Consider the following 25,328-nt stretch of genomic DNA (forward strand, 5'->3'; position numbering starts at 1 on the left):
ATTTAATCTTGCCATTTTAAATGATGTATTCAATAAATAAGGTTAAACCAAATCATTACATTACAATAGATTTTATTTTAATGATTTGGTTTAACTTAAAGAGAAACGTTATTGTTATTGCACATATTACAGGTACTGAGACAACGAAATGCAGTTTAGCTTCTAACCAGGTGCAACAAGCAGTGAAGTGGAAAGTAATGTACACAATCTACAGAATAACATATAGAATGAATTGAATGATGAATAAACAGTGGGGTATGAATACACTAGATATCAGCCTGTGAGCAGTATGAACAGTGGGGTATGAATACACTAGATATCAGCCTGTGAGCAGTATGAACAGTGTGTATGAATATGCTAAGATATATAAAGTATGAAAACGGTAAGCAGTATAGTATAAAATATATAGATATTAATTTCATGATGATAAACATTATGGAACAATGATGAAAAATGGGAATGGATGTGGCGACGTAAAACTGACACAAAACAAAAACCAACTGGAGAGTTTCATCAGCAGCACGTAAAAACCACCAATGAGCACTCAGCTCGAGATACCAGCGAGCCGTTTCCCATCAAGCATTTCGCTTCCGCAGCTCGTGGAGAGCAACTGCGCCAACTCGCTCGCCTCGCTCTCAAGGCTGCGGGCGTCTTTGTCCCGCGAGATTTCAAAGTCTCATGTGGGCGAGCCTCCAGAGCAAGTCGGACAAAATGACTAACCATCATGCAACGCACTAGCAAGACGTTGATCGCAACTGCGCAGGTCTGCGCAGGTCTTGCTTGTCTCAAACAAGCCTAATACCGCTAGTAAATTGTCGACGGGGGGGGCGGGGGGGGGGGGGTGTGCTAGTGACTTACCGCAGAGGTAGACATTAAGGGTAACATTGACTTGTATTATCACTGGCCCCACCATTGTAACCACTGGCCCGGAGCATTCTACAAATGATCAGTCCCTTCAGATCCGCACACATGAAGCTTAATGAGCATGAATTGAACAGACCTGCTGCTGTGTTAATTCTTTAGCTGCCACTTTAAGCTTTATGATGTGTACAACATGGATGTAATTTGATTTAATCTTGCCATTTTAAATGATGTATTCAATAAATAAGGTTAAACCAAATCATTACATTACAATAGATTTTATTTTAATGATTTGGTTTAACTTAAAGAGAAACGTTATTGTTATTGCACATATTACAGGTACTGAGACAACGAAATGCAGTTTAGCTTCTAACCAGGTGCAACAAGCAGTGAAGTGGAAAGTAATGTACACAATCTACAGAATAACATATAGAATGAATTGAATGATGAATAAACAGTGGGGTATGAATACACTAGATATCAGCCTGTGAGCAGTATGAACAGTGGGGTATGAATACACTAGATATCAGCCTGTGAGCAGTATGAACAGTGTGTATGAATATGCTAAGATATATAAAGTATGAAAACGGTAAGCAGTATAGTATAAAATATATAGATATTAATTTCATGATGATAAACATTATGGAACAATGATGAAAAATGGGAATGGATGTGGCGACGTAAAACTGACACAAAACAAAAACCAACTGGAGAGTTTCATCAGCAGCACGTAAAAACCACCAATGAGCACTCAGCTCGAGATACCAGCGAGCCGTTTCCCATCAAGCATTTCGCTTCCGCAGCTCGTGGAGAGCAACTGCGCCAACTCGCTCGCCTCGCTCTCAAGGCTGCGGGCGTCTTTGTCCCGCGAGATTTCAAAGTCTCATGTGGGCGAGCCTCCAGAGCAAGTCGGACAAAATGACTAACCATCATGCAACGCACTAGCAAGACGTTGATCGCAACTGCGCAGGTCTGCGCAGGTCTTGCTTGTCTCAAACAAGCCTAATACCGCTAGTAAATTGTCGACGGGGGGGGCGGGGGGGGGGGGGTGTGCTAGTGACTTACCGCAGAGGTAGACATTAAGGGTAACATTGACTTGTATTATCACTGGCCCCACCATTGTAACCACTGGCCCGGAGCATTCGTCCAAAAACAAATCGACTAATAATGAAGAAAATTAACACATTTGTTGCAATAGTAATTTATGCACTAACTACATTACTACTTGTACTACAACATTTGAATCATCAGTTCTTCCTCATTTTCCTCAATTGTTCATATTTGTTTTATTAAAATAATGATATTGTGGTCATTGTTAAAAAATGTCTGCTATTATTATGAGATTATTATTTGTATAATGCACTTTCTGCCTTCCTGTCATTAGGAGTTAGACATGTAATCAGTGGCGTTTCTATATGTACAAAAGTGGTGGGGCACAAAAAACTCAGATGTCTATATATTCTTTCACACACACATACGGGTTTTGGGCCGAGGGCGACACCGTACTTCCGGTATGCGCCATTTCACGCGAGGTGCAAGCAGAATATCATAGTCTATTGCCTTAATCAATATAGTCAACTCTAAAATACCACATGAAGCAATGGCATGATAATATTATTTTGACAAGTGGGGTATTCACCTGGTGTTTCCAGAAGATAGACGTAGATGCAGCCAAAATCGACCGAAGGCCACTTTCGAGAGTCGTTTTTCCATACATCTGCAGGCAGTCTGTAAAGGCAATCCGACAACCCACACAGCTCTAGTTTACGCTGGTAACGACCTCGAGCACACCCCTCCAGTCCAGAGATGTAATCCGAAGACATGCAGCGATTTTTTGGGTTGTTAATTCAGAAAAAAAACCTAGTGCGCTCTGCCTGGCTACGTTAGCTAGCTGTTTACATTAGCACCTCCAGGATATTGGCACCTCCAGGAAAATGGCGGATTTATAAATATATCTATGGCGCGCGTTGCATTGTGGGTAGCTCGTGACGTCACTGTGTGTGAAAGAATAAGCTTCTGCAGAGAGGTTCATGGCTGGTGAGGCACTGGCACTGACTCTTCAGGTTTACAAATATATTAAATCAAAATATAATATTATTTTCAAAAGCTTTTTTTGGCTGATGCTTCAATTACTTTTAAACAGACAGTTCAACAGAAGGATACCCACAAAAATGTAATTTTATCATTTAAATATTGAATTGTTCTCTCTTAGTAAGATCCCATTTTCAATAAAATTGCAGTCTTACCTTGACTTGAAGATGAAGTCCATTTGCCTATCCTTCTGGACAAAAATCTCTATTACTTTTTTGTAAAAGTCCTCCTTATCTTCTTGTAGTTTCAAAAGTATATCATAAATCTAATCTAATCAATAGATTTTTGATTCGAAAATGATAAAAGTAGGGTAGACATGTGGATATTATCCGGCTGAACAAAACGTACATTTATCTAACAGCTACGTTTCCCACAGATCTTATTTTGAGCTATTTTCTAAAATCCTATGGAGAAATCTCGTTGCTTTTTTGTTGAGGGAAGCCATGCGCAGCTTACTTCCTGGTTTTTGGACGCCTCACTGCAGCTCTCTCTCCTCCTCTTCACACACCACACTTTTCGCGGCACACGTACTTACAGCCAATCAGCTCTGAATTATGTGAGATGACGTATGGTGGGGATGGCAGCACTTTGCCCCTATGGTCATTATTTTTTGCCACACACATTACATAGGAAAATACTCTGAGCATGCGCAGTGTAGTTTTTGCAGTCACCGTTCACTTAGACCAGGGATGGGCAAATGGCGGCCCCCACCTCCTCTTTTTGCGGCCCTCATATTAATTTATAAACAACGTAATTAATTAAAAAAAAATTAATTAAAAAAAAAATATTTTTTTTTTCATTTGTTTTACTTGTAGTACTGATACCGTCCACTAGACTCCTAGTTACGTCGCGAGCTGCGTACATAATTTCAAATGCCACCAAATAATCTGTGATGCATTTGTGTGTATTGTGTTTGTTTCCCGGGGAAACCCTCACAAGAAACACCGGCTGTTGTTATGCCTGCTGTGACGTTAAATTGCCTCTTATAATTATGCCTTTACAATCTTAAAAGTTGTATTCATCATCTGAATTTGGCGAAAAAAGTTTAATATTCTTAAAAAGACTTTGTTTATTTGAAATCAGATGAAAACAAACTGTCACGGACCCTGGTGTTATCTATGATTACTACGCTTTTCATTCATAATTTCAGCGGGAGGGAGGGGGAGTGGCGCTGAGGAACAGCAAAGTGCGGGCGTGTTGACATTCCCCTTATTGTGGAATAAGGAGAATGCAGAGACTGGCTACAAGTGTTTTAGGTTCAAGTTAGACAACTAATGTCTGGGTTAATCTCAATACACACCATTTCTGTGCTTTCCAATAGTTTAAAATAGCTTTATTCCACTGTTTAATAACCTGTTCAATACAAACATGCCACTTGTACAAATGAAATAACATTTCTGTGAACTAATATTTGTTTAGTGATCTTATTAGAGGATGTTCCCATTTATTGGGGATGTTCCCTTTGATTGTAAAATGTCAATGAAGATGTCAGACTTAGTATATTTGTTAATAATTACATACAACACATGGAATTTGTGTGTGTTCCAAGTGAATCTGCGGCCCCCTGGTGGCCAGTACATCAATTATGTGGCCCCCACCACCATTAAAGTTGCCCATCCCTGACTTAGACAGTCAGAGGGAGGGGCAGGATCAGGTTTTGTCCCACATGGCTCTAAACAGCTCGATAGGCACACACTGTAGACACTCATTAGAAGAACACATACTAAAACAGCAATGTACAGACGAATCAGATGATTAAACATGATCTTAAAATATATTTTATATATTTTTTAATTTATTTTTTGCATTTTGTTGTAATCATTATTTTAATACTTTCTGCTGACACTAGGTGGGGCTGTGCCCCATCTGCCCCTAATGACCAGTCGCCACTGCATGTAATGGCTATAGATTAGATCCTTCATTATCCTAAACTGCTGGGACATTTCGCCAGTACCTTTTATATTGTCTACTCTTCACTTACTTGTCAGCATAGGTCGGCATTGATGTACAGAGCCGACAGAAGACCATAGAGATGTGCAGCCAGTGACGCGTCCTGAAACCAGGAAGTAAGCTGCTGGTTCCCTCGACAAGGGTTTTGGAAAATAGCTGGAAATAAGGTCTGTGGAAAACAAACCTGTTTGATAAATGCACGTTTTGTTCAGCCGGATAATCTCCACATGTCAACCCTACTTTTATAATTTTCGAATCATAAATCTAATCGATAGATTATAAAAGGGTTTTAGGACGCGTCACTGCACCACAGAAGCCAACTCCATCGATCAAGCTGAAACTTTCTCTCCCTCTTCTTGTCATGATCCCTGTCACTCCTCCGGTGACTTTCTTTTATTTGAAGATTGTTTTTTGCCTGGCGCTTGGCCGGTTACCGCTGGTATTAAAAACATTTTGGCGAAATAGTGAAGGAGCGCGCTGCCGCTCACGGGAGCCTGCTCGCGCTGCACTCCGCAGCAAACAGCTGTTTGCTTTTCACCCAACAACGACAACCGACTCACGGAACGCTATGTTGTAGCGTTGATAAACAAACCAATTTAACTAAATTGCTAGTCAAATAAATACCAATACCACAGGACAATATTTTTAAAGCAATATTTTTAGTGGCCCGAGCGGGCAAGTGGAAAGTACGTTATGCTGGCCCGGGGTGTCTAAATAGTGCTTCCGGGCCAGCGGGCCATTTAATATCGAGCCCTGCCGGTTACCGGGCGGCCCACATCGTCCGACCGGCCCACTTCAGTACCGGCCCATCGGGATTCGTCCCGAACGTCCCGATGGCCAGTCCGCCCCTGGACAGAGCTATTTATTGTCCTGGGCTGGTTAGGCCCTATGCCCAACGCTGTGTCAACAGCTTTGAGATAACAGTGCAGCACTGACAGGCCCACATGGAATAGTCCACCAGCATTTTATGGCTGCCTTGAATGTTCTGACCCCTTTATCAGGCTGTAGCAAAAGGTAAACAGGGCAATAGACCATGCAGTTGTGTGTAGGCCTATATGTTATGCTTTATGTCCTGTTCTGAACCCAGTATGTTATTACATGGAGCGTATAGCATTGGTAAAAAGTAGAGAAGAAAATGTGAGAAAAAGTGGGAGATACGATTGAAAAATAGAGAATATGGTAGATATTAAACAGAGAAATTGCATGGATTGAAGTAGATAAGGGAAAAAAAGGGCGTGAGAGAGAGAGAGAGAGAGAGAGAGAGAGAAATATACGGGCAAGGGAGGAGGAAGATGGGGAGGGATATAGGAAATGAGGGCATCAAGAGGAGCCTTCCTGTACACAACTTTATCGCAGCAGTGAGCAGAGAGGAGGATGGCTTTCTCAAGCAGGCTGATATGCTGCTCCCAAAGACCCTCTCATTCACTAGGATTGATGTGTACATATTGCCGCCTGCTACGGGCCATGCAGTACCATCTGTAGTCCGTTAGGCAAATACATGCCGACATGCATATGTGTATGCATGTCTGCGCTGGTGTGTGTGAGTCTGAGGTCTCCTGTTGTCAGCCATCCAGGGAGCCAAGCAGAGGAGACCACATTATATAACTAGTCTGTGCCAGCTGCGCCTGTGGCAAACCCCCACATAACACACCCACATGTTCACTCCCATGCTCACCTAAAATCATACAGAAGTGCAAATGAGTAAACATTTCCCCTCATGTTAGCAGACTTTTGATACAAAATATAGAAGAATTAGGTTGCACACATGACTACACATATAGCCATCGTTTCTTCCAACAATTACACATGGACACTTTGACTATGCAGTCAAGCCTATGATAGTGTAAACCCCATAGCTCTGTGTGAGGGCACAAGTGTTAGCCCATGTATAAAGTGGGTTATTGGGGTCATTTATTTTGCAAGGCAGGCTGGAGGGAGCAGAGAGGCAGGCGGGTCAGTCAGGTTGATGGTATGAACTCTTGCCCCCAGGAAGAGGAGAGAAAAGGCGGATGGGGGTGGTGGAGGGCTTTAGGATGAGCGGTGGCTGATAGTGGATCAGTAAAGGTGTTACATAACAGAGGAAAGCAGACCGAGGGGGAAGAAAACCGGATGTGGGGCAGCTGTCTGCTTAATGCTGCGCCTTGATGGCTATCCAGAAAAGATTGAGGTAATAGATAGATAGAAGGATATACAAATGACCAAAAGGAGAAAGGATGGCATGACTTGGTGTGGTTTAGTGGGCACGTCTGGGATCTAAGCATACAGAGCTAGACAAACAGAAGGATGAATGAACATATTAATATAAGGGAAGTGTTTTAAAAAAAACTAAAAGTAAAGATGACAGGAACTGTGCAAGGAAGTAGAGCTGCAAGCCATCTCCCTATGAAACCCCCTCTGGCCTTAAAGCAAAGCCGTACTGGGACGCACAGTATCCAAATTATGCATGAGCTTCTTTGTCTGTCTGGTCCTCCTGCTCCAAACACACACTTGCACAAAGACACTGACTCAATTTGTGACAATACAGATTAAACCAGAAGGTCGGTGTATGTGTGTTGAGTGGGTGTTTGAGTTCCTGTCACAGCGTTCCTAGCACTGTGGTCTTGCCTGCACCCATCAATATGTCACTATAAGAGTCAGAAATACATGCAAAAAAACTGGGACAGCACCTCCTGTGCTGCCTTGTTAGGAAACTGACACTGGCCAGCAGATGAAGTCTAGACGTCTGTGTACAGTTTACTATAGGTCCTTGGCTACAAATGAAACCTGAGCTTTGCAGCTTCTCTTTCCGCTCCTCTGAACTGCATGGCTCTCACAGACTCCTGCTCATCCTTCAGTCAGGCAATTAACAAACATTGTTGAAAGCTTGTGAAAGTTCATACCAATTAAATATAAACCTGAGAGCAGGTGCATATATTTCAGGTGCAGTGATGTGCAACAAAATAATTGTGTTATGGTAGTTGACCGATGCATGACCACAATCTCGCTTGAAGCCCGATGCGTAGCCTCAGATGGAGGATGATATATGGGAGCTTGGAACTGTTGATCCCCCCGAGAAACTCTCCACACCACCAACGCCGCCTCCTGGTTACTTCACTGCTCACATCATTCCATGCCTCACAGACCGGCCCTAAGCTCATTACCCGAACACACACACACACACACACACACACACACACACACACACACACACACACACACACACACACACACACACACACACACACACACACACACACACACACACACACACACACACACACACACACACACACACACACACACACACACACACACACACACACACACACACACACACACACACACACACACACACACACACACACACACACACACACACACACACACACACACACACACACACACACACACACACACACACACACACACACACACACACACACACACACACACACACACACACACTCACACACTCACTCACATGCTCATATGCGTACTGACTTCCAGACTCCCTCGGGTCAGTAGAATGTTAAACTGCATGTCCCCTGGTCTCTTTTATCTTTCCGTTAGAGAGCCACACATTAGAGAGAAGCAGCATCAGCAGCAACAGCAGGAAAAGCTGTAATATTTCCCCCTGGGCAGCCTTGGTTATTGTCGCTCTTGCCCTTTGATCCCAGTGGCATGACTGACTGATTCTAATGCTGGGTTGACAGTCCCTCTCTTTCTCTCTAAGACTCTAATAATCCCCTCCCTGCCTTGTCTCTATTGCAATCCCTTTTGCTGATCTACTGTTGCATTGGAAGTGCTAGGATTAATACTGTGCATCCTCCCCCTTTACTACATATTGTGGATGTTGCTGAACCATTTATGTATTATGTCAGGATTCATACCTCATACCCTTCATCTTTTGGCTGTTGTCCTAGTGCAGCATTACAGCCTGCTACATTTGCGGTGACTGCCCGGCAGATAGCTGTTAGATAAGTGCTGTGGTAACTTTGTATTGCTTCTTCTATCTTTTTGCTCCTGCAGTTTGTGTCTCTGAAGGTGTCGCAGCTAGGCAGGGGGCAAGGGAAAAAGAGTATTTATAAAAAGGCACTGTTTTTTCTGTTCCATATGGACCATTCAGGAAACGGCAACCTTGACAGACACTTTTCTTCAGCTCACATAGACAAAGGTAGGCTCTCTGTTCTGACATAATTGGGACTACTTTTCACAGGAAATATGTTTTTGTTGTTGTTAACAAGGGAAATCATTGCCTGAGGTCTCTGTGGTAGAAATATGTTCTATATTGCAGCATTAGCATTATATGGTCTGAGGTCTATAGTGACATTGACAGCGGGTCAAGGCTGTTAAGCTGGATGCACACATGGCTCATGTGTCCTATTATGAATGGATGCCATTTTTAGCTGCTGGTGTCTGTCAGTGCCGGACTTAAGTGTTGCACGTCAATGGAATAGTAAGTGAAGGCCTTTATGAATGTTTCAGATGCTCTATTTATGGAGCTTTGGGGTGGGTCTTTGAACTAGTTGCAAGAATGGATGGACTGATTAGCTGGCTACAGGTCTTTGTGTGTGTGTGTGTGTGTGTGTGTGTGTGTGTGTGTGTGTGTGTGTGTGTGTGTGTGTGTGTGTGTGTGTGTGTGTGTGTGTGTGTGTGTGTGTGTGTGTGTGTGTGTGTGTGTGTGTGTGTGTGTGTGTGTGTGTGTGTGTGTGTGTGTGTGTGTGTGTGTGTGTGTGTGTGTGTGTGTGTGTGTGTGTGTGGTGGTCTGGTTATGCAATACAGCAGATTCTTCCAGGATGTGTTTTGACATGTCAGAAATGTTTGTTAGCAGTTTATAGGGGGATTTTGATAAGCTTCACAGGGTTATATGGTTTTAAAACAGGAAGTCAGTTGAGCTGTGTACATTGCCCCATAACCACTTATGTCTTGTGTTATGGTTAAGTCTGTTGACAGGTTCTCTGCTTACTGTAAATGTAGTTTACCCCAACGGATGATGGACATCCATAATTATTAGAATGCATTTTTCTTTTTGGATGCATTGGATGCCATCCAGAATAGATAGACGGAAAGACTGACAAACAGAGGAAAGGACAGTGAGCTCAAGGGATGTCTCTTTTTTTTGTCTTTCTCTCTCTCAGTGCTGTTACAGAAATAGCTCTGCAGTCCCTCTATTCCTCAGCCTGTAAACCTTGTGTTCTTTGAGGAGTTTGGCAGAAGCTTCCGTACACTGGTCAGTGCAGCTATGGGGGCTTAGAGCCTTAACAAAGCTTCTCTGTGCTGGACTGCAAAATTGTTAAAAACACTGTGCCGAAATGCAATGTGTGTGATTCCTCCTGGGATTCGTGATCAATGAGATTTTAATTGACCATGAATATTGAATTAACCTCTTTTCGTTCTCTCTCTCTTTTTGTTCTACTCTCCAGGGCCCTCTCCATGGATATAGACACAGACTATGAGCGGCCCAATGTGGAAACCATAAAATGTGTGGTGGTAGGGGATAATGCAGTAGGCAAGACCAGGCTAATCTGTGCCCGGGCCTGCAATGCCACCCTCACACAGTATCAGCTGCTTGCCACCCACGTGCCAACCGTCTGGGCCATCGACCAGTACCGTGTATGCCAGGAGGTGGGTGCGCACGCACACATGAACACACAGCCAAACACAGTATGGGAAAAAATCACATGTAGACAAACTCTGGCACACATTTTGACCTGGTGCTGTGGCTAATTGTGTTTATTGCATTTCTATCACAGTTAAATGCATCTCTTTTAAGGCCTTTGAAATCCAACTTGATAACCATTTTTTACCATGCAGTTGGACATTGTACATAGTTTTTCTTCCTTTCAAAGGGCTTGCATAATTACTTAATTTCCTCTAAAAACTCCAACACCACAATGAAGTGAAGACCTTTTGACCAGCTAACAGGGATATGTGTCTGTGTTTGCAGGTGTTGGAGAGATCTCGTGATGTAGTGGATGAAGTCAGTGTGTCCCTGAGGCTGTGGGACACATTTGGGGATCATCACAAAGACAGAAGATTTGCCTATGGCAGGTGAGCGGATACAAAAACATTTTCAAACATTTTAGCATCGAGAATCTAATTGACCACCTTGAAACATGTTCGAAAATATAGCTGTGTCTTGGCTGAAGAATTTGTGAGGCATATACACAATTTCCTTTGGCCACTATTTGACCAAATTAATTGTTGCGCAAGTAAATTACAATGAGAACGGATCTAATCCATCACACCTACGTAAACATGCCCACATAACATTTACTTACCCAAAAGTTAAGTTTTTTTGTGTAATCCAGCTGCCACGCTTGAACTCTGCCCTCAATCTGTTACATCCTTCTTCCACCAGACATGATTGGATCATCGCTCTATCCTCTTACTCCCTGTCCTTTCATGTAATCGCTTTTATTGGCATGAAATGCAAAGTACTTATTCCCAAAGCAAAATCAGCAAAAACCAATCCCAACGACAGAGACGAAGCTTGACCACATGACAGTGACATCGAAAAGTGAAGATACATTTTATACATTAGTTCTACATTGCTGAGGCATTAAAACATATTTATTAAGTAAAGTGATACACATTTTTTGGTTTCTTAATTTCACCCATGTATGATTCCATTGTATCTATTTTAAGCTACCCTTCATAATTGAATGTGTCTCTTAGATAGTCAGAAGCCATTACCAGACATCCAACATCCACACACATGCATGTAAATCACAGTGTGCAATCTGTGAGTTCTGTCAAGGGTGGGTGGAAGCACTTTGTGTAACATGTCATCCTGTTTTTGGCTCAAATTCCCTCCCCTCCATTGCGTTCTCCCACCTTTCAGTTTCTGTACTTTTTCACAGTGATCTGCCTCTGTTTGCGTGTGTTTTGATGTGTGTGCGTGTCTGTCTACATATCCTGTATGCTTTGTCAGACTGCAGTCAGCTGATAAAGACACAGTGCCAGCTCAGCTGTTTTCAGCCTGCCTCCCTGGAGTCTGCAGCTCCAGGCATCATGCTCTTCCTCCTCCTCCTTCTCCTCCTCCAGCCTGCCCCTAAACTCCTTTACCTCATCCCACCTCTCTCATCACTGCGTAACTCAACTCCCATCATTAGTCTCCTGTATACTCATGACACTTTGCTGCACGTTAACCCTCTCCACACCTTCCTCCGCTCTGTAGCCTTTTGTTGATATCTACACTCAAAACATCACATTGTTAGACAATACCTAGACTGTCACATGCTTTTTTACGTGAACAACACTCTGGCTAGGAAACAAAACCGGCCTAAAAACAGTCAGTCAAATCTAATTTAAGCCCATCTGAAAGAATGTTTTCAGTCGGCATAAATGTGTTTAGAATCTAATTCTGTTGCTTAACTTAATAAGTAAAACACTTGCATATTGCACTTGTAAGCATTCGTGAAGGCTGCTTTTATCATATTGTCACAGACTCAGTGACTGATGAGGGTTGTCCTGCCAGGCTGTGTTGGAAGACTTATACAAATGTTTGCACGAGACCCATTCAGTCTATTCAGGAGATCTGATTATATGGAACATCTGTGCTGTATTTATGTTTGTGTCCCGGTGTCCAGACAAATGTGTCTTATATAATCTGACAGCTGATGACCTTTGTAGTTTGGATCCACCACTAACATGCATGCATGCATTAATGAGCTGTAAAACAAGTTGGGGTGGTAAGTTATTGGTGGTAGTAATGTTAACCTTTTTGCCTTATCATTTGACTTACATGCGCTTTCTCATTCAGACAAACTTACATTCAGTATAAATACACGTCTTCAGTGAAGCAAACATCCAATGCTATTCCAAACAAGTTATCCTATCCAGATTGTAGAAGGCATAAACACGCCATATCACATACATAAATACAATTTGTAGGTAACCTGCGTTGACCTGCAGGTTGAACTTGAAAAAAGCTCTGCGGTGCAAGGCAGCAGAACTAATGGGTAATTCTAGTACACATTTTTTAGGCGTTCAAATAGGTGCTTTTGAAAGATAGGTCAATACTGGACAGGTTTAAAGCCTCCAGGGGCTCTTATTAACGATAATTTATTATGCTCACGTAGAGGCACAAACTGTGGCAGTGGCTGGAAAAAAATCATTTGACCACATGAACAAAAGCACGTACACATAACATGACCTCAAACACACTAAGCCATTATAACGATCCCTTGACAAAGTGCTAATGTGCATTCCTGTGTGTGTGTGTGTGTGTGTGTGTGTGTGTGTGTGTGTGTGTGTGTGTGTGTGTGTGTGTGTGTGTGTGTGTGTGTGTGTGTGTGTGTGTGTGTGTGTGTGTGTGTGTGTGTGTGTGTGTGTGTGTGTGTGTGTGTGTGTGTGTGTGTGTGTGTGTGTGTGTGTGTGTGTGTGTGAGAGAGTGCTGTGAATGCTTTGGTATTGTATATAATGTCCTTGGGAATAGGAGATTTTCAGAGATTACATTAGTGAGAGTTCATTTTAACTATGGAACCTTTGTCTGCAATTTCAAAAACAAGAGTGATTTTTGTACTGTGTGCTTTCATAATTAATTCAACTTGTCATTTTTGTAATGCAACTTAATTTGTTTTATAAAACCTCTCCAAAGTTGCTCCTTTTTTTAAGATTTAGAAAAACTCGTTCTGACAACACAAAAAAGAGGTGAAATTTGAAAGAATGTTGTTTTTAGAAATGTTATCTGATTTAAAAGTAAAGTAAAAAAGATAATAAACAATATTATGGCAAACAGTTATGCTTTTGTATACTCCATATGTAGGCCATGTTTGCTCTAGAACAGGTATTTTACCTGCCCAATGCAAACAGTGTTTACGTGGTGTGTATTGATGCTGTCAAGTTCAGGATGTTGTTTAGCACCTCAGATCGTCTTGTGTACACAGCATGCCTGACAAATATAAAAAACAGGAATCTCTTCAATATCTGCAGGCTATCAATGATGGTTTTTGTAGCACACAAGTTACGTAAGTGATGCAATGCAAAATAGGCCTGGCGCTGCAGGGGTCAAAAGCCCTGTGTTGTGTTGTTTTAAGAAGTAAATGATTTAGGAGTTTTAGAATCTCAACTTTCAGCATTGTAATGGTTTCTAAATAAATCCATCTCACTGTCACAGCGCTTTAATTAACATTACCTAGAGACACATGCACACACATGCCATGGAAAAAACAGCACCAGATAACGGCTGCAAGTGCCGTCTGCTTGCTCAAACCATGGCTCAAACACATTGGTTGAGGAAATGAATTTGTGTGTGCGTGTGTGTCTGTGTGTGTATCCTGATCTATTCTTAGCCTTCTTTTTGTGGTCCATGTAGCCTTGGAGGGCTTAGGGATATTTACGTAAGAGAGAGAGAGAGATTGGCCTCCCAGATCACCAGTCCAGACACACACACACACACACACACACACACACACACACACACACACACACACACACACACACACACACACACACACACACACACACACACACACACACACACACACCACACACACACACACACACACACACACACACCACACACACACACACACACACACACACACACACACACACACACACACACACACACGCACACACACTCTTGTGACCCCAGCTTGCATGATGGCACTGTCCAAACTCCCACACTGCCTTGCAGTAGATGAACAAGCTTCTTTCATAAACATATCACATATTTTAACAAAAACTGACAAGATTTTGAGTGACTCAGGATTGACCCCCTTTTCTCTTTCTCTGTTCCCTTTACTCCATCAAAGACCATATGTCTTCTCCCTGCTGACATCTCTCACTCACAACAAATCAGCTCTCTTCTGCCTTTTCGGTCCCACCTATGATCTATATTAGTATGTAAGTACAGGAAATCAATACTTCTTTCTCTCCCTCTCCTTTAGGTCTGATGTTGTTGTGCTTTGCTTCTCTCTGGCAAATCCCAATTCCCTGCGCCATGTACGCACCATGTGGTTCCCGGAGATTAAGCACTTTTGTCCCCGGACACCCATCATTCTGGTTGGCTGCCAGCTGGATCTGCGCTATGCCGACCTGGATGCAGTTAACCGTGCACGACGACCACTAGCCAAGTGAGAAGCCTTCTTCATCAGGCATTAACAGGCATATTCATATAGGAAATGCGCCACTGACGTTTTTTTAAGTGAGGGTTGCGTGTGTGATTGTTCCAGTAAATATAGATAAGTATAAGCTTTGTAAACATTGTTTGGCTGTGAGTAATTTAAATAATTAACTTCCATCCCAATTGTTCCATCATATCAATAAAGTAAAGTTAGATCTTAAAATGTGTACTGAGATGAAGACATCACAGTATTGCTTTGTGCAAATTGTATAAAATATATTCACTTCCTGTTTTCTTGTACTTCTTTTTTTACTTGCAAACACTGCCTTCTTTTACATCATTATCTCTTCCTGTCCCACAGACCGATCAAACCTACTGATATCCTTCCCCCGGAGAGAGGCCATGAAGTGGCAAAGGAACTTGGGATTCCTTACTTTGAGACCAGCATCGTTGCCCAGTTTGGAGTCAAAGATGTTTTTGACAATGCCATCCGAGCCGCCCTCATCTCCCGTCGTCACCTGCAGTTCTGGAAGTCCCACCTGAAAAGGGTCCAGAGGCCTCTCCTCCAGGCCCCCTTCCTGCCTCCCCGCCCACCTCGCCCCATCGTGGGCATCCCAGACCCCCCTCCCACAGATGGCGAAGGCCCAGATTCCCTTTTCTGCCAGCCACTGTGTACAGATGTTCTTTTTCTTCTGCACGGTGGTGCCACTCGCGTATTTGCACACAAAGTATATCTGGCTACTTCCTGCTCAAAGTTTAATGACCTCTTTACTCTTGATCTTGGTGGATCATGCATGGTGTCACAGGGGGATGAGCAGGAGAGGAAGGACAACTTGGAGAGTGGGGAGGAAGATGAACAGAGCAGGAGAGGAGCCAAGGAGCAAGCTGGGCGCACCAAGAGCCTGGACATTGATAAAGACGGGGCTGATGGAGGGGTTCGCGGCCTGAATCGCCCCCAGCTGCTGCAGCAGGGCTCTCTGAGGACTTCCCAGAGTGATAATGCACTCCCCTCTCGAGCCCACTACTCCCTGGGAGCACTAGGGACTGGCCGTGCACTTTCAGGATGGGGAAGGGGGTTCCTGAGTGTGTGTCTGGAGCATGTTGATGATCCCATGACTGGACAACCACGACTCATGACTGTGGTAGCCATGGATGCACTTATACAGGAAGAACCATTCAAGGTGATAGACCTAAAGATGACTAAGATATATTCATGCATTATCTGTTGATGTGATTATTATTATTACAGATGTTTTTTTGGTGTTTCACAGTTGTTCCAAAGCTGTGTGTTTGCTCTGGTTTCAGGCAGTGCTTCAGTACCTGTACACAGGCAGTCTGGATGAGGGCAGGGGGGATCTGATGCAGATAGCCACCATCGCAGAGCTACTTGAGGTGTTTGACCTCCGGATGATGGTTGCCAATGTTCTCAACAGAGAGAGCTTCATGAACCAGGAGATCACCAAGGCGTTCCACGTCCGCAGAGCCAACCGTATCAAGGAGTGTCTCAATAAAGGGACCTTTGCTGGTAAACCAGAGTGCCAACCATTCAGCACATTAATACTTTCAATAGCATTAGTGTGTGTAGATGTTTTCCATATATGCATTAGTAGGTGCGTGCATGTGTGGGGTGTATGTGTGTGTGAATCGTGGAAGATTAAGAAAAGCTGATGGAGTGAATGTGCAAGACTGTTTTGCTAATTTCCAGCATTCTTTCAGTCTCTGAAAATGTACACTCTGTACATTTTTATACATGTTGTGAACATTTTGATCATATATTTGACATATGAATATTTGCTATAAAATATTAACTGTTTGTTGTGGTCGTGGTTTGCCAGTTTTTTACTTCCTTTTAAAGCCATTAGGTGATTTAATGAGTGTTGTTTAGTCTGGTCATTTGTTCGCTCTTGTGTGCTTCCTGTGTCTTGTGTTTGTGTGGTGTTGTCTGTCCCACTAAGCTGTTATGTATGCATGTTTTCACAGTATTTGCAGGCAGAGCCAAACATCAGCTGTCTCAAAACAAAGCCCGTCTCACATTCACTTCTTTCTGTACTTTCTGTACTTTCATCTTTATGGTTTTAACAATGGGATTTTTTCTTTAAAATGCTTATAGGAAATGATATTGATAAACAAAGATATCAGAACAATTCTATAATGAGATCTGCTTTATCCAAACTTTATTCAAGGATTGAATATAAAATATATAAAATCTTTGCTTACAGATTTAGCCCATTATGACATTTGAACACTAACAGGGTTGTTCTCTATCAACATGTTCCATTCCAAAGCTCTAGACCAGAGTCCACACAGGATTTACTGCTTGACCTACTACCCTGCGCCTGCTCTCTTTCCCTTACTCTGTGTCAAAAGCTGTTCTGTCTTTCTGTCAATTTATCTCTGTCTGTCTACCTGTGTCTATGTCTCTGTGTGTCTGTCTCTCTGTCTGGCCTTCTGCTTGCCTGTGTGTGTGTGTGTGTGTGTGTGTGTGTGTGTGTGTGTGTGTGTGTGTGTGTGTGTCTGGACGTCTGCCTTGTCTGTCTTTCCCCCTCTGTAGCTTGGGCTTCTGTGGCACTCCACGAGATGAATGCTCTTTTCCACCCCGGTTTTAGATGTGGTGTTCCGCCTGGATGATGGCTGCCTCCCGGCTCACAAGCCCCTGCTCATCTCCAGCTGCAACTGGATGGCTGCCATGTTCCGTGGCTCTTTCATGGAAAGCTACATTGAGGAGGTGAGTTAAGACAACTAAATTAATTTAGGCGAGTTGCCTTAAGTTTTGAGCAGGGATTTAGTTTCTGTTTTCTTAATCTTTGGAAGAAAACTCAGGTCAGACTTTAGGGGAATCTAATCGCACAGTAACATATGATAAAAGAAGAGATTAGGCAAAGGTGAAGGGGATAAGGTTGTACTCTGGACATGTCTGACCTTCAAAACATTGTACAACCTGCACATGTGTACTTCTGGTATGTAAAGGTTTACTGCTCCGGATGCCTAAGGCCTGTTATCAGATTGACGTACAAACCATTGTTTTACCTGCAAATGTGGTTCATGTTCTGCAATTACTAGACCCCAGGAGGTCATGCATACACAATTAGCACATATTGAATGTACCTACAGGAACATTTACATGTAAAACACTTTTTCACACACCCTGTGATAGCAGATGTTGAACTAACCTAATCTCAGTACTCAAAGTAGGCCCAGAATAGTACTTCTTTTGAGATCAGAATCCTCTTTAGTGGCAGGTCTGGTTACATCAGCTGTGCTTTCACCTGAGGATAAGCTTCAGGTCGTCTTCTGCCTCCTGCAAGGCCAGTGCCTGTGCACCGGACCTGACCTTGTCATAGAGGAAGTTCATGTCTCCGTCTGTCTTTAGGTCGGAGCTCCCCGGACTGTGTTGCAGAACCAGATTCCCTGGGGTATGGTTACTTTCGAGGTCAGCAGGATTTTGGTTACATAGGTTCAGGCCCTCAGAGGGATTGGAAGTAATCAGAGAGAGACAGACAAGTAACACAACTGTTGCATGGTCAGTTTAAGTTTAAAGCTCAATGTTATTGAAGGCATGTGAGAAGAAATAAACCATTTTGTTTTCATGAGGATGGCATGGATGGTTTTTCTAAGACACACCATGCTAGTGGGAGTGAAAAAAACAATTGCGGCTATTGTGGACGATGGTGAAAACAGGACATCAGCATCAGTGAGGGGGCACAGTGTTTTCTGCCGGTGGGCTGCCGGTGTCTATGGTTACTCTAAACGTTTCATATCAGTGACTATTGTGGCATTGTTTATGGCCTGAGGCTGGCAAAGAAGGCAGGTGCCCTCGAGACAAAGACTGAAAGGCAGAATGCACAACAAGCTGTGGGCACCAGTATTTATATTTTCATGTATCTGCATTTTTCTTGCAAAGCTTTTCTTTGCTAATTAGTGAATGTGATTTTTATATGTAAACCAAAAACATGCCAGATTACCAGATTGTAAACTGGCATACGTATCATGTTCACTATCAGGCACTCATTTTATAAACCAAAGCCATGATTTAATATTATTGTTTAACTTCCATTGGAATCATATCTAAATGATTGGTTTTGCAGTTATTTCAGGTAATATGTTAAAGCCATCTACCTCAGTGAATCAGTTTTATACAGGGGAATATTCTTAGACCTATTCCAAATAAGCAAAACATTTACACTTACATATAATTTGTCAAATTTAACTGGGCTGTTTCATTCATTTTAGGACAAGAACATGAAGAATAAAACATTAAACAAGGGTTAACATGGGTTTTATATAGTGAATCATCTCAACAATAATAAAACTGTTGCTTTAGGTTCAGGAAGATTGTTATTTAAATCAAGGGTGCATTCACACCTAATAGTCCGCTTCTCTGGTGTGCACCAGACGACAGTTTGTTACATTGTTTCATTTTTCAGAAGTTTCGGTTTGCGTTCACACGGGCAAAACTCAAACGGACTATAAACTTTAAACACAATTCATGTGCACGGAAATGCTGTTCAACCATTGGTCAGACATTAAGGGGGTAAAAACGCAAATCCCGGCAATTTCGAGATGGGTCTGGCTGCAGACCGCAGCAAGGAGGCGGATCCTATAGGGGCGGATCCTATAGGGGCGTTTCCTAACTTTTTTTATCCAATAGCAACTTAAGGGATTCCAGCTGCTTTTATAAATCCTCGCAGAAGAAGTCATTCGTTCTAGTGATGGGAATTCCGGCTCTTCTTGGTGAGCCGGATCATTTGGCTCACCAAGAAGAGCCGGCTCTTTCGGCTCCCAAAGGGCTCTTCAGTTTACCACATATTATACCTTTTAATTAAATCAAATGTAGCCCTGTTTTGACTAATGATGTATATGTGTACACATATATCACTTAAATTATTCAAGACATCCTTTGTACTAAAGTATTCAAAAGTAAAAATTACATGTTTAATATAAATGATTTGCTGTGGCCAATTGTTTTCATTGCATTTACAGACCCGTGTAACTCTCTGATACCACCCAATGAATGCATTGACTTGCTTGTAGAACCACGCTACACAAAACAGATAGCAACACCTATAAAAACTATTTAAAAAAAGGGGCTACTGTATCAACCTATATAAAGTATATAAATATAGTTTTTCTCCCTGCAGGAGAGGGGAGCGTGCTTTGAGATCAACTGCTAGGCTGCAGCGGGGAGAAGAGGGGGACAAAAAGAGATCTCCGTCCTCCGTGTTTTATTCTTATAGAAGTAAGAAGAGAAGTAATGGGGCAGAAACCCTCCTTTTTACGCAGCGGTCCAGACATAGACATCATAGCTACGGCGACACATATTCAGTTGCCAGTTACTTTTGGCATTAGGGCAGGGATATCTAGATACTTTCCAAGGTTTGACATAATGAATCGTGCTACTTTTAAAGCAAGCAACGATGTTTTCAAATCTGTAATCAAAAAGCTCCTCAAAAACACTATAGAAGCAGTTCCTGCCGTTGTTACATTAGTCAAACAGTAACAACGGACTACTTTTCTTAGCGGATGCATGTCAATTTAAATCAATACATAAAACTATTTTTTAAATCAATAAAATCTTTTTCTAAATCCATAAAAGCATTTCAATTATTATTGGGAGTCATGTCGTTACTTTGTTGAGAATGTGGCCATGTGTAATAAGCGGGATAATGTCCACATTGCACATTGCATAATGTGCCTTCATGCCGATCTAGATCCCTCCGCAAGAACAAAACAAAAAACGGCTCGTTCGCGGGCGAGAGCCGGCTGCCGTCGTTCACTATAGGAAACGCCCCTATAGGAAACGCCCCTATAGGAAACGCCCCTATAGGATCCGCCTCCTTGCTGCGGTCTGCAGCCAGACTCTATTGGCAATTTCTACCAGAGCCTCCGCCATGGAGCATCGGCACTTTCGGCAGGTTATTCTCATGCTACTGTTAATCTGGAGATCAACAGACACTAGCAGCCCGCGTATATGATTATATAATCAGACAACGTCCATTAAAAAACATTATAACATAATGAGAGACGTTCTGCAGTAAGGAGGGGCGTTTCACCGACGACAGGTGTTCTTAATTTTATGTAGCTGACGGAGCATTTTTACTTTACACGACACTGTTCAACACTTCATTCTGCTTCACTCTTTATTTAACTAAACAACCGCGGATGTCTTGAAAGACTCTTTCGCTAAAGATTTTTGAAGACATCCGCGTTCTTGTGACACGTAAATACTACGCTTCCTATGTTTTGGTGCGGACTGCGTTCACACCAGCAATGAACCGCTCCAGAGTTCGCAAGCAAGCGGTCCGAGACCACCTATTTTAGCGGACCAGAGTCCGGTTGTTTAGTTCTCTTAAGAGGTCTCGGACTGTGTTCACACCGACCCAAATGAACCGTACCAAGCGGCTAAACGCACCAGGGTTCGATTCAACCGGACTATACAAGGCAGGTGTGAACGCACCCACTGCAAATTAATAGAACCTGTAACTATAACTGTGAAAGTAGCATGTGATCAGCCAGCGCTATGCTATTTCCTGCTCATCTCACACTTCCTTCCTGGTATTTTTAGGCTCACACATTTCAGTGTTCATGCGGTTGAGTGATAACAAGACCAGTCTAGTTTTGTGCAGAACTGCATTAAGATAAGTGTTTAAAAGCAGGATTATTATCAGAATAACTTGTATTTTGTTAAGTATTCGTAACATTATAGACACATTACCAAGTAATCATCTTTCTGGATATCAGTCATAGTTAAAAAGGTGTTATCTATGGTGTCATAAACCACAAGTCAAAATAAATGTTTAAGGTTTGTGTGGACCGTTGTACAGTCTCACCACTGAGTGTGTCATGGTACACCCCTGGATTATGTTCCAGGTGTCTGGTTTTGTGTTCATCATCGAAGTGTGCGTCCCAGTAGAGTGTGACAAGTTGAGAAGTCTGTTCCTTTCTTGTTCTGCTCAAGAAAAAAGACTACAGATTTGACAGGATTTTTTTTTAATCTATGATGACTTTTTTCATAGTAAAAGAAGAATACGTCTCATTCTTACTCCTTAAACCACCATCCTTATCTTTGGTGGTGGCTGTGTGACTATGCTTCTCTCTCACCCACTCATTATTTTAAATATTTTCAACTCATTACGTCTCTAACTATTCAATTGCGTTGAGTTTAGGTTTTTTAAAGCCTAAGTGATGTCCTTGAAGGGCTAATCTATTGTATCTGTTGTTATGCAAATAAAAATAAACTTGCACTAAACTAGTTATTGAGCTCTAGTACAGCAGACCAAGAGAACACCTGTCAGCACAGCTCATTGGTGTTATCCATACATGTCCTTTCAATGTGAATGTATCCACTCACTATTGCTTCCTGGCCTCAGCTGGGGCTTCATGCTCTAGAGACCACCCTTGTCTTGGTGTTGTGACTTTTCAGTCATAATGAGAGGTCGCGCCAGCTGACATTCTCTTAATTGGCTATGGTAATGGGAGTTGAAGAGCGTCTCTGTGGGGACACTCGGAGGGAGAGCTCCTGGAGGGGGCCGGTCATCACTTGCCTCAGCATTAACCGTCCTTCCACCCTTCCTGGGGTTAGACTGCATTACCTGTCGCTGAAATGCCCAGCTATCAGTAATTAGGCCTGTTTGAAGGTCAAGCTGTTTTTTATGCATATATGTACAGTGGGGCAAAAAAGTATTTAGTCAGCCACCAATTGTGCAAGTTCTCCCACTTAAAAAGATGAGAGGCCTGTAATTTCCATCCCAGGTACACTTCAACTATGAGAGACAGAATGGGGGGAAAGAATCCAGGAAATCACATTGTAGGATTTTTAATGAATGAATTGGTAGATTCCTCGGTAAAATAAGTATTTGGTCACCTACAAACAAACAAGATTTCTGGCTCTCACAGACCTGTAACTTCTTCTTTAAGAGCCTCCTCTGTCCTCCACTTGTTATCTGTATTAATGGCACCTGTTTGAACTCGTTATCAGTATAAAAGACACCTGTCCACAACCTCAAACAGTCACACTCCAAACTCCACTATGGCCAAGACCAAAGAGCTGTCAAAGGACACCAGAAACAAAATTGTAGACCTGCACCAGGCTGGGAAGACTGAATCTGCAATAGGTAAGCAGCTTGGTGTGAAGAAATCAACTGTGGGAGCAATTATTAGAAAATGGAAGACATACAAGACCACTGATAATCTCCCTCGATCTGGGGCTCCACGCAAGATCTCACCCCGTGGGGTCAAAATGATCACAAGAACGGTGAGCAAACATCCCAGAACCACACGGGGGACCTAGTCAATGACCTGCAGAGAGCTGGGACCAAAGTAACAAAGGCTACCATCAGTAACACTCTACGCCGCCAGGGACTCAAATCCCGCAGTGCCAGACGTGTCCCCCTGCTTAAGCCAGTACATGTCCAGGCCCGTCTGAAGTTTGCTAGAGAGCATTTAGATGATCCAGAAGAGGATTGGGAGAATGTCATGGTCAGATGAAGCCAAAATAGAACTTTTTGGTAAAAACTCAACTAGACGTGTTTGGAGTAGAAAGAATGCTGAGTTGCATCCAAAGAAAACCATACCTACTGTGAAACATGGGGGTGGAAACATCATGCTTTGGGGCTGTTTTTCTGCAAAGGGACCAGGACGACTGATCCGTCTAAAGGAAAGAATGAATGGGGCCATGTATCATGAGATTTTGAGTGACAACCTCCTTCCAACAGCAAGGGCATTGAAGATGAAACGTGGCTGGGTCTTTCAGCATGACAATGATCCCAAACACACCGCCCGGGCAACGAAGGAGTGGCTTCGTAAGAAGCATTTCAAGGTCCTGGAGTGGCCTAGCCATTCTCCAGATCTCAACTCCATAGAAAATCTTTGGAGGGAGTTGAAAGTCCGTGATGCCCATCGACAGCCCCAAAACATCACTGCTCTAGAGGAGATCTGCATGGAGGAATGGGCCAAAATACCAGCAACAGTGTGTGAAAACCTTGTGAAGACTTACAGAAAACGTTTGACCTCTGTCATTGCCAACAAAGGGTATATAACAAAGTATTAGGCGCATTCACACCGCAGTACTTTTCCCACAAAGGTTCATGAGAACTTAGTTCATGAGAACTTAGTTCATGAGAACTCTTTAGTTCTCATGAACTAAGTTCAGATCGCGTTCACACCGGAATAAGTCCCTGAGGGAGGAATAGGCAAATGAAGCCGCTGACGTCACTTCTTCTTCTTCTGCTTTGGGTTTACTGGCAGGCCGCAAACCACTTCACGGCCTATACTGCCGCCCAAAGTCCCCGGCCGGAAGTCCCCGGAGTTGGGGACTTGCTTCAGTAGAAGCTGCTGGGACTCCCAGCAGCTTCTACTGAAGCCTTCCCAGTAAATCGCCAGAACGCCGACACCTCCTCATCTCCACCGCTCCCATGTTTTATTTTATCTTGCCATAAGTTAGTCTCTCTGCGTTTCTGCGCTGGGTTAGTGCTAATGCTAATAATGCTAATGCGAGGATAATAAAATGGCGGCTTCACAAAACTTTTTGGGAGTTTTACGGGGCGTGGTTTGCAATCCGCCCAGCCAATCAGACATAGGAACCTTTTTCTCCCACGAAAGTCCCTGCTCTCTAGCAGGGACGGAAAAGGGGGTGAAAAGGTTGTCATGAACTAATTTTAGTTCCGGCTCTTTTTGGTGTGAACGCAACATTTCGGAACTATATCGGAACTAAAGTGCGAAAAGTACTGCGGTGTGAACGCGCCTAATGAGATGAACTTTTGTTATTGACCAAATACTTATTTTCCACCATAATTTGCAAATAAATTCTTTAAAAATCAGACAATGTGCTTTTCTGGATTTTTTTTTCTTCTCATTTTGTCTCTCATAGTCGAGGTATACCTAGGATGAAAATTACGGGCCTCTCATCTTTTTAAGTGGGAGAACTTGCACAATTGGTGGCTGACTAAATACTTTTTTGCCCGACTATATATCTCTACCAAGTGGAGAAGTGGTACAAACAAAAGAGAAGCATGACCAGGGGGCCTTTAGTAGCTATGGTCTAAATGATGGTATGGCGACATCTAGAGGTCATTGCCTGTGATTGCTTTTATGTGGACTCGAAATATATGTTGTATTCCCCTTTACTGACTTTACCTCTGTGTGTCTGTTGTAAAGTCATCACTTACAGTTGCTACCTTTTTAAGTACATCTCTAGACATGCTGATGCATGTATCTCAGGAGAACATTGAGTCTATGCGAGTGCTTCCAGGGCCAGATAACAGGGTTGCCTTTGTCTGCTTTGGGGTGTTTAGCCATATTGACAACATGCTTTCCACCAACCATCACTTTTATCTGAGTCTAGATCAAAGTAAATGGAACCAGAAAATGTCTTCTGCCC

The 25,328-nt window shown here is 42.8% G+C and overlaps 1 protein-coding gene across 4 annotated transcripts in view; it reads left to right on the forward strand.

Moving 5' to 3' along the window:
* The window catches only part of rhobtb4 (Rho related BTB domain containing 4), a 53,304-nt gene that overhangs the window by 19,863 nt on the left and 8,113 nt on the right, over window positions 1–25,328 (forward strand). For all 4 annotated transcript variants that reach the window (XM_034090503.2, XM_034090506.2, XM_034090505.1 and 1 more), the window contains 6 exons: window positions 10,305–10,506; window positions 10,829–10,932; window positions 14,778–14,963; window positions 15,315–16,134; window positions 16,259–16,478; window positions 17,560–17,678. In XM_034090503.2, the coding sequence (XP_033946394.1) occupies window positions 10,315–10,506; window positions 10,829–10,932; window positions 14,778–14,963; window positions 15,315–16,134; window positions 16,259–16,478; window positions 17,560–17,678 (1,641 nt within the window). In that variant the 5' untranslated portion in view covers window positions 10,305–10,314. The remainder of the gene's footprint in view (window positions 1–10,304; window positions 10,507–10,828; window positions 10,933–14,777; window positions 14,964–15,314; window positions 16,135–16,258; window positions 16,479–17,559; window positions 17,679–25,328) is intronic.

Source organism: Pseudochaenichthys georgianus, chromosome 9, assembly GCF_902827115.2.
Source record: "Pseudochaenichthys georgianus chromosome 9, fPseGeo1.2, whole genome shotgun sequence".
In the NCBI taxonomy this organism is placed as follows: Eukaryota; Metazoa; Chordata; class Actinopteri; order Perciformes; family Channichthyidae; genus Pseudochaenichthys; species Pseudochaenichthys georgianus.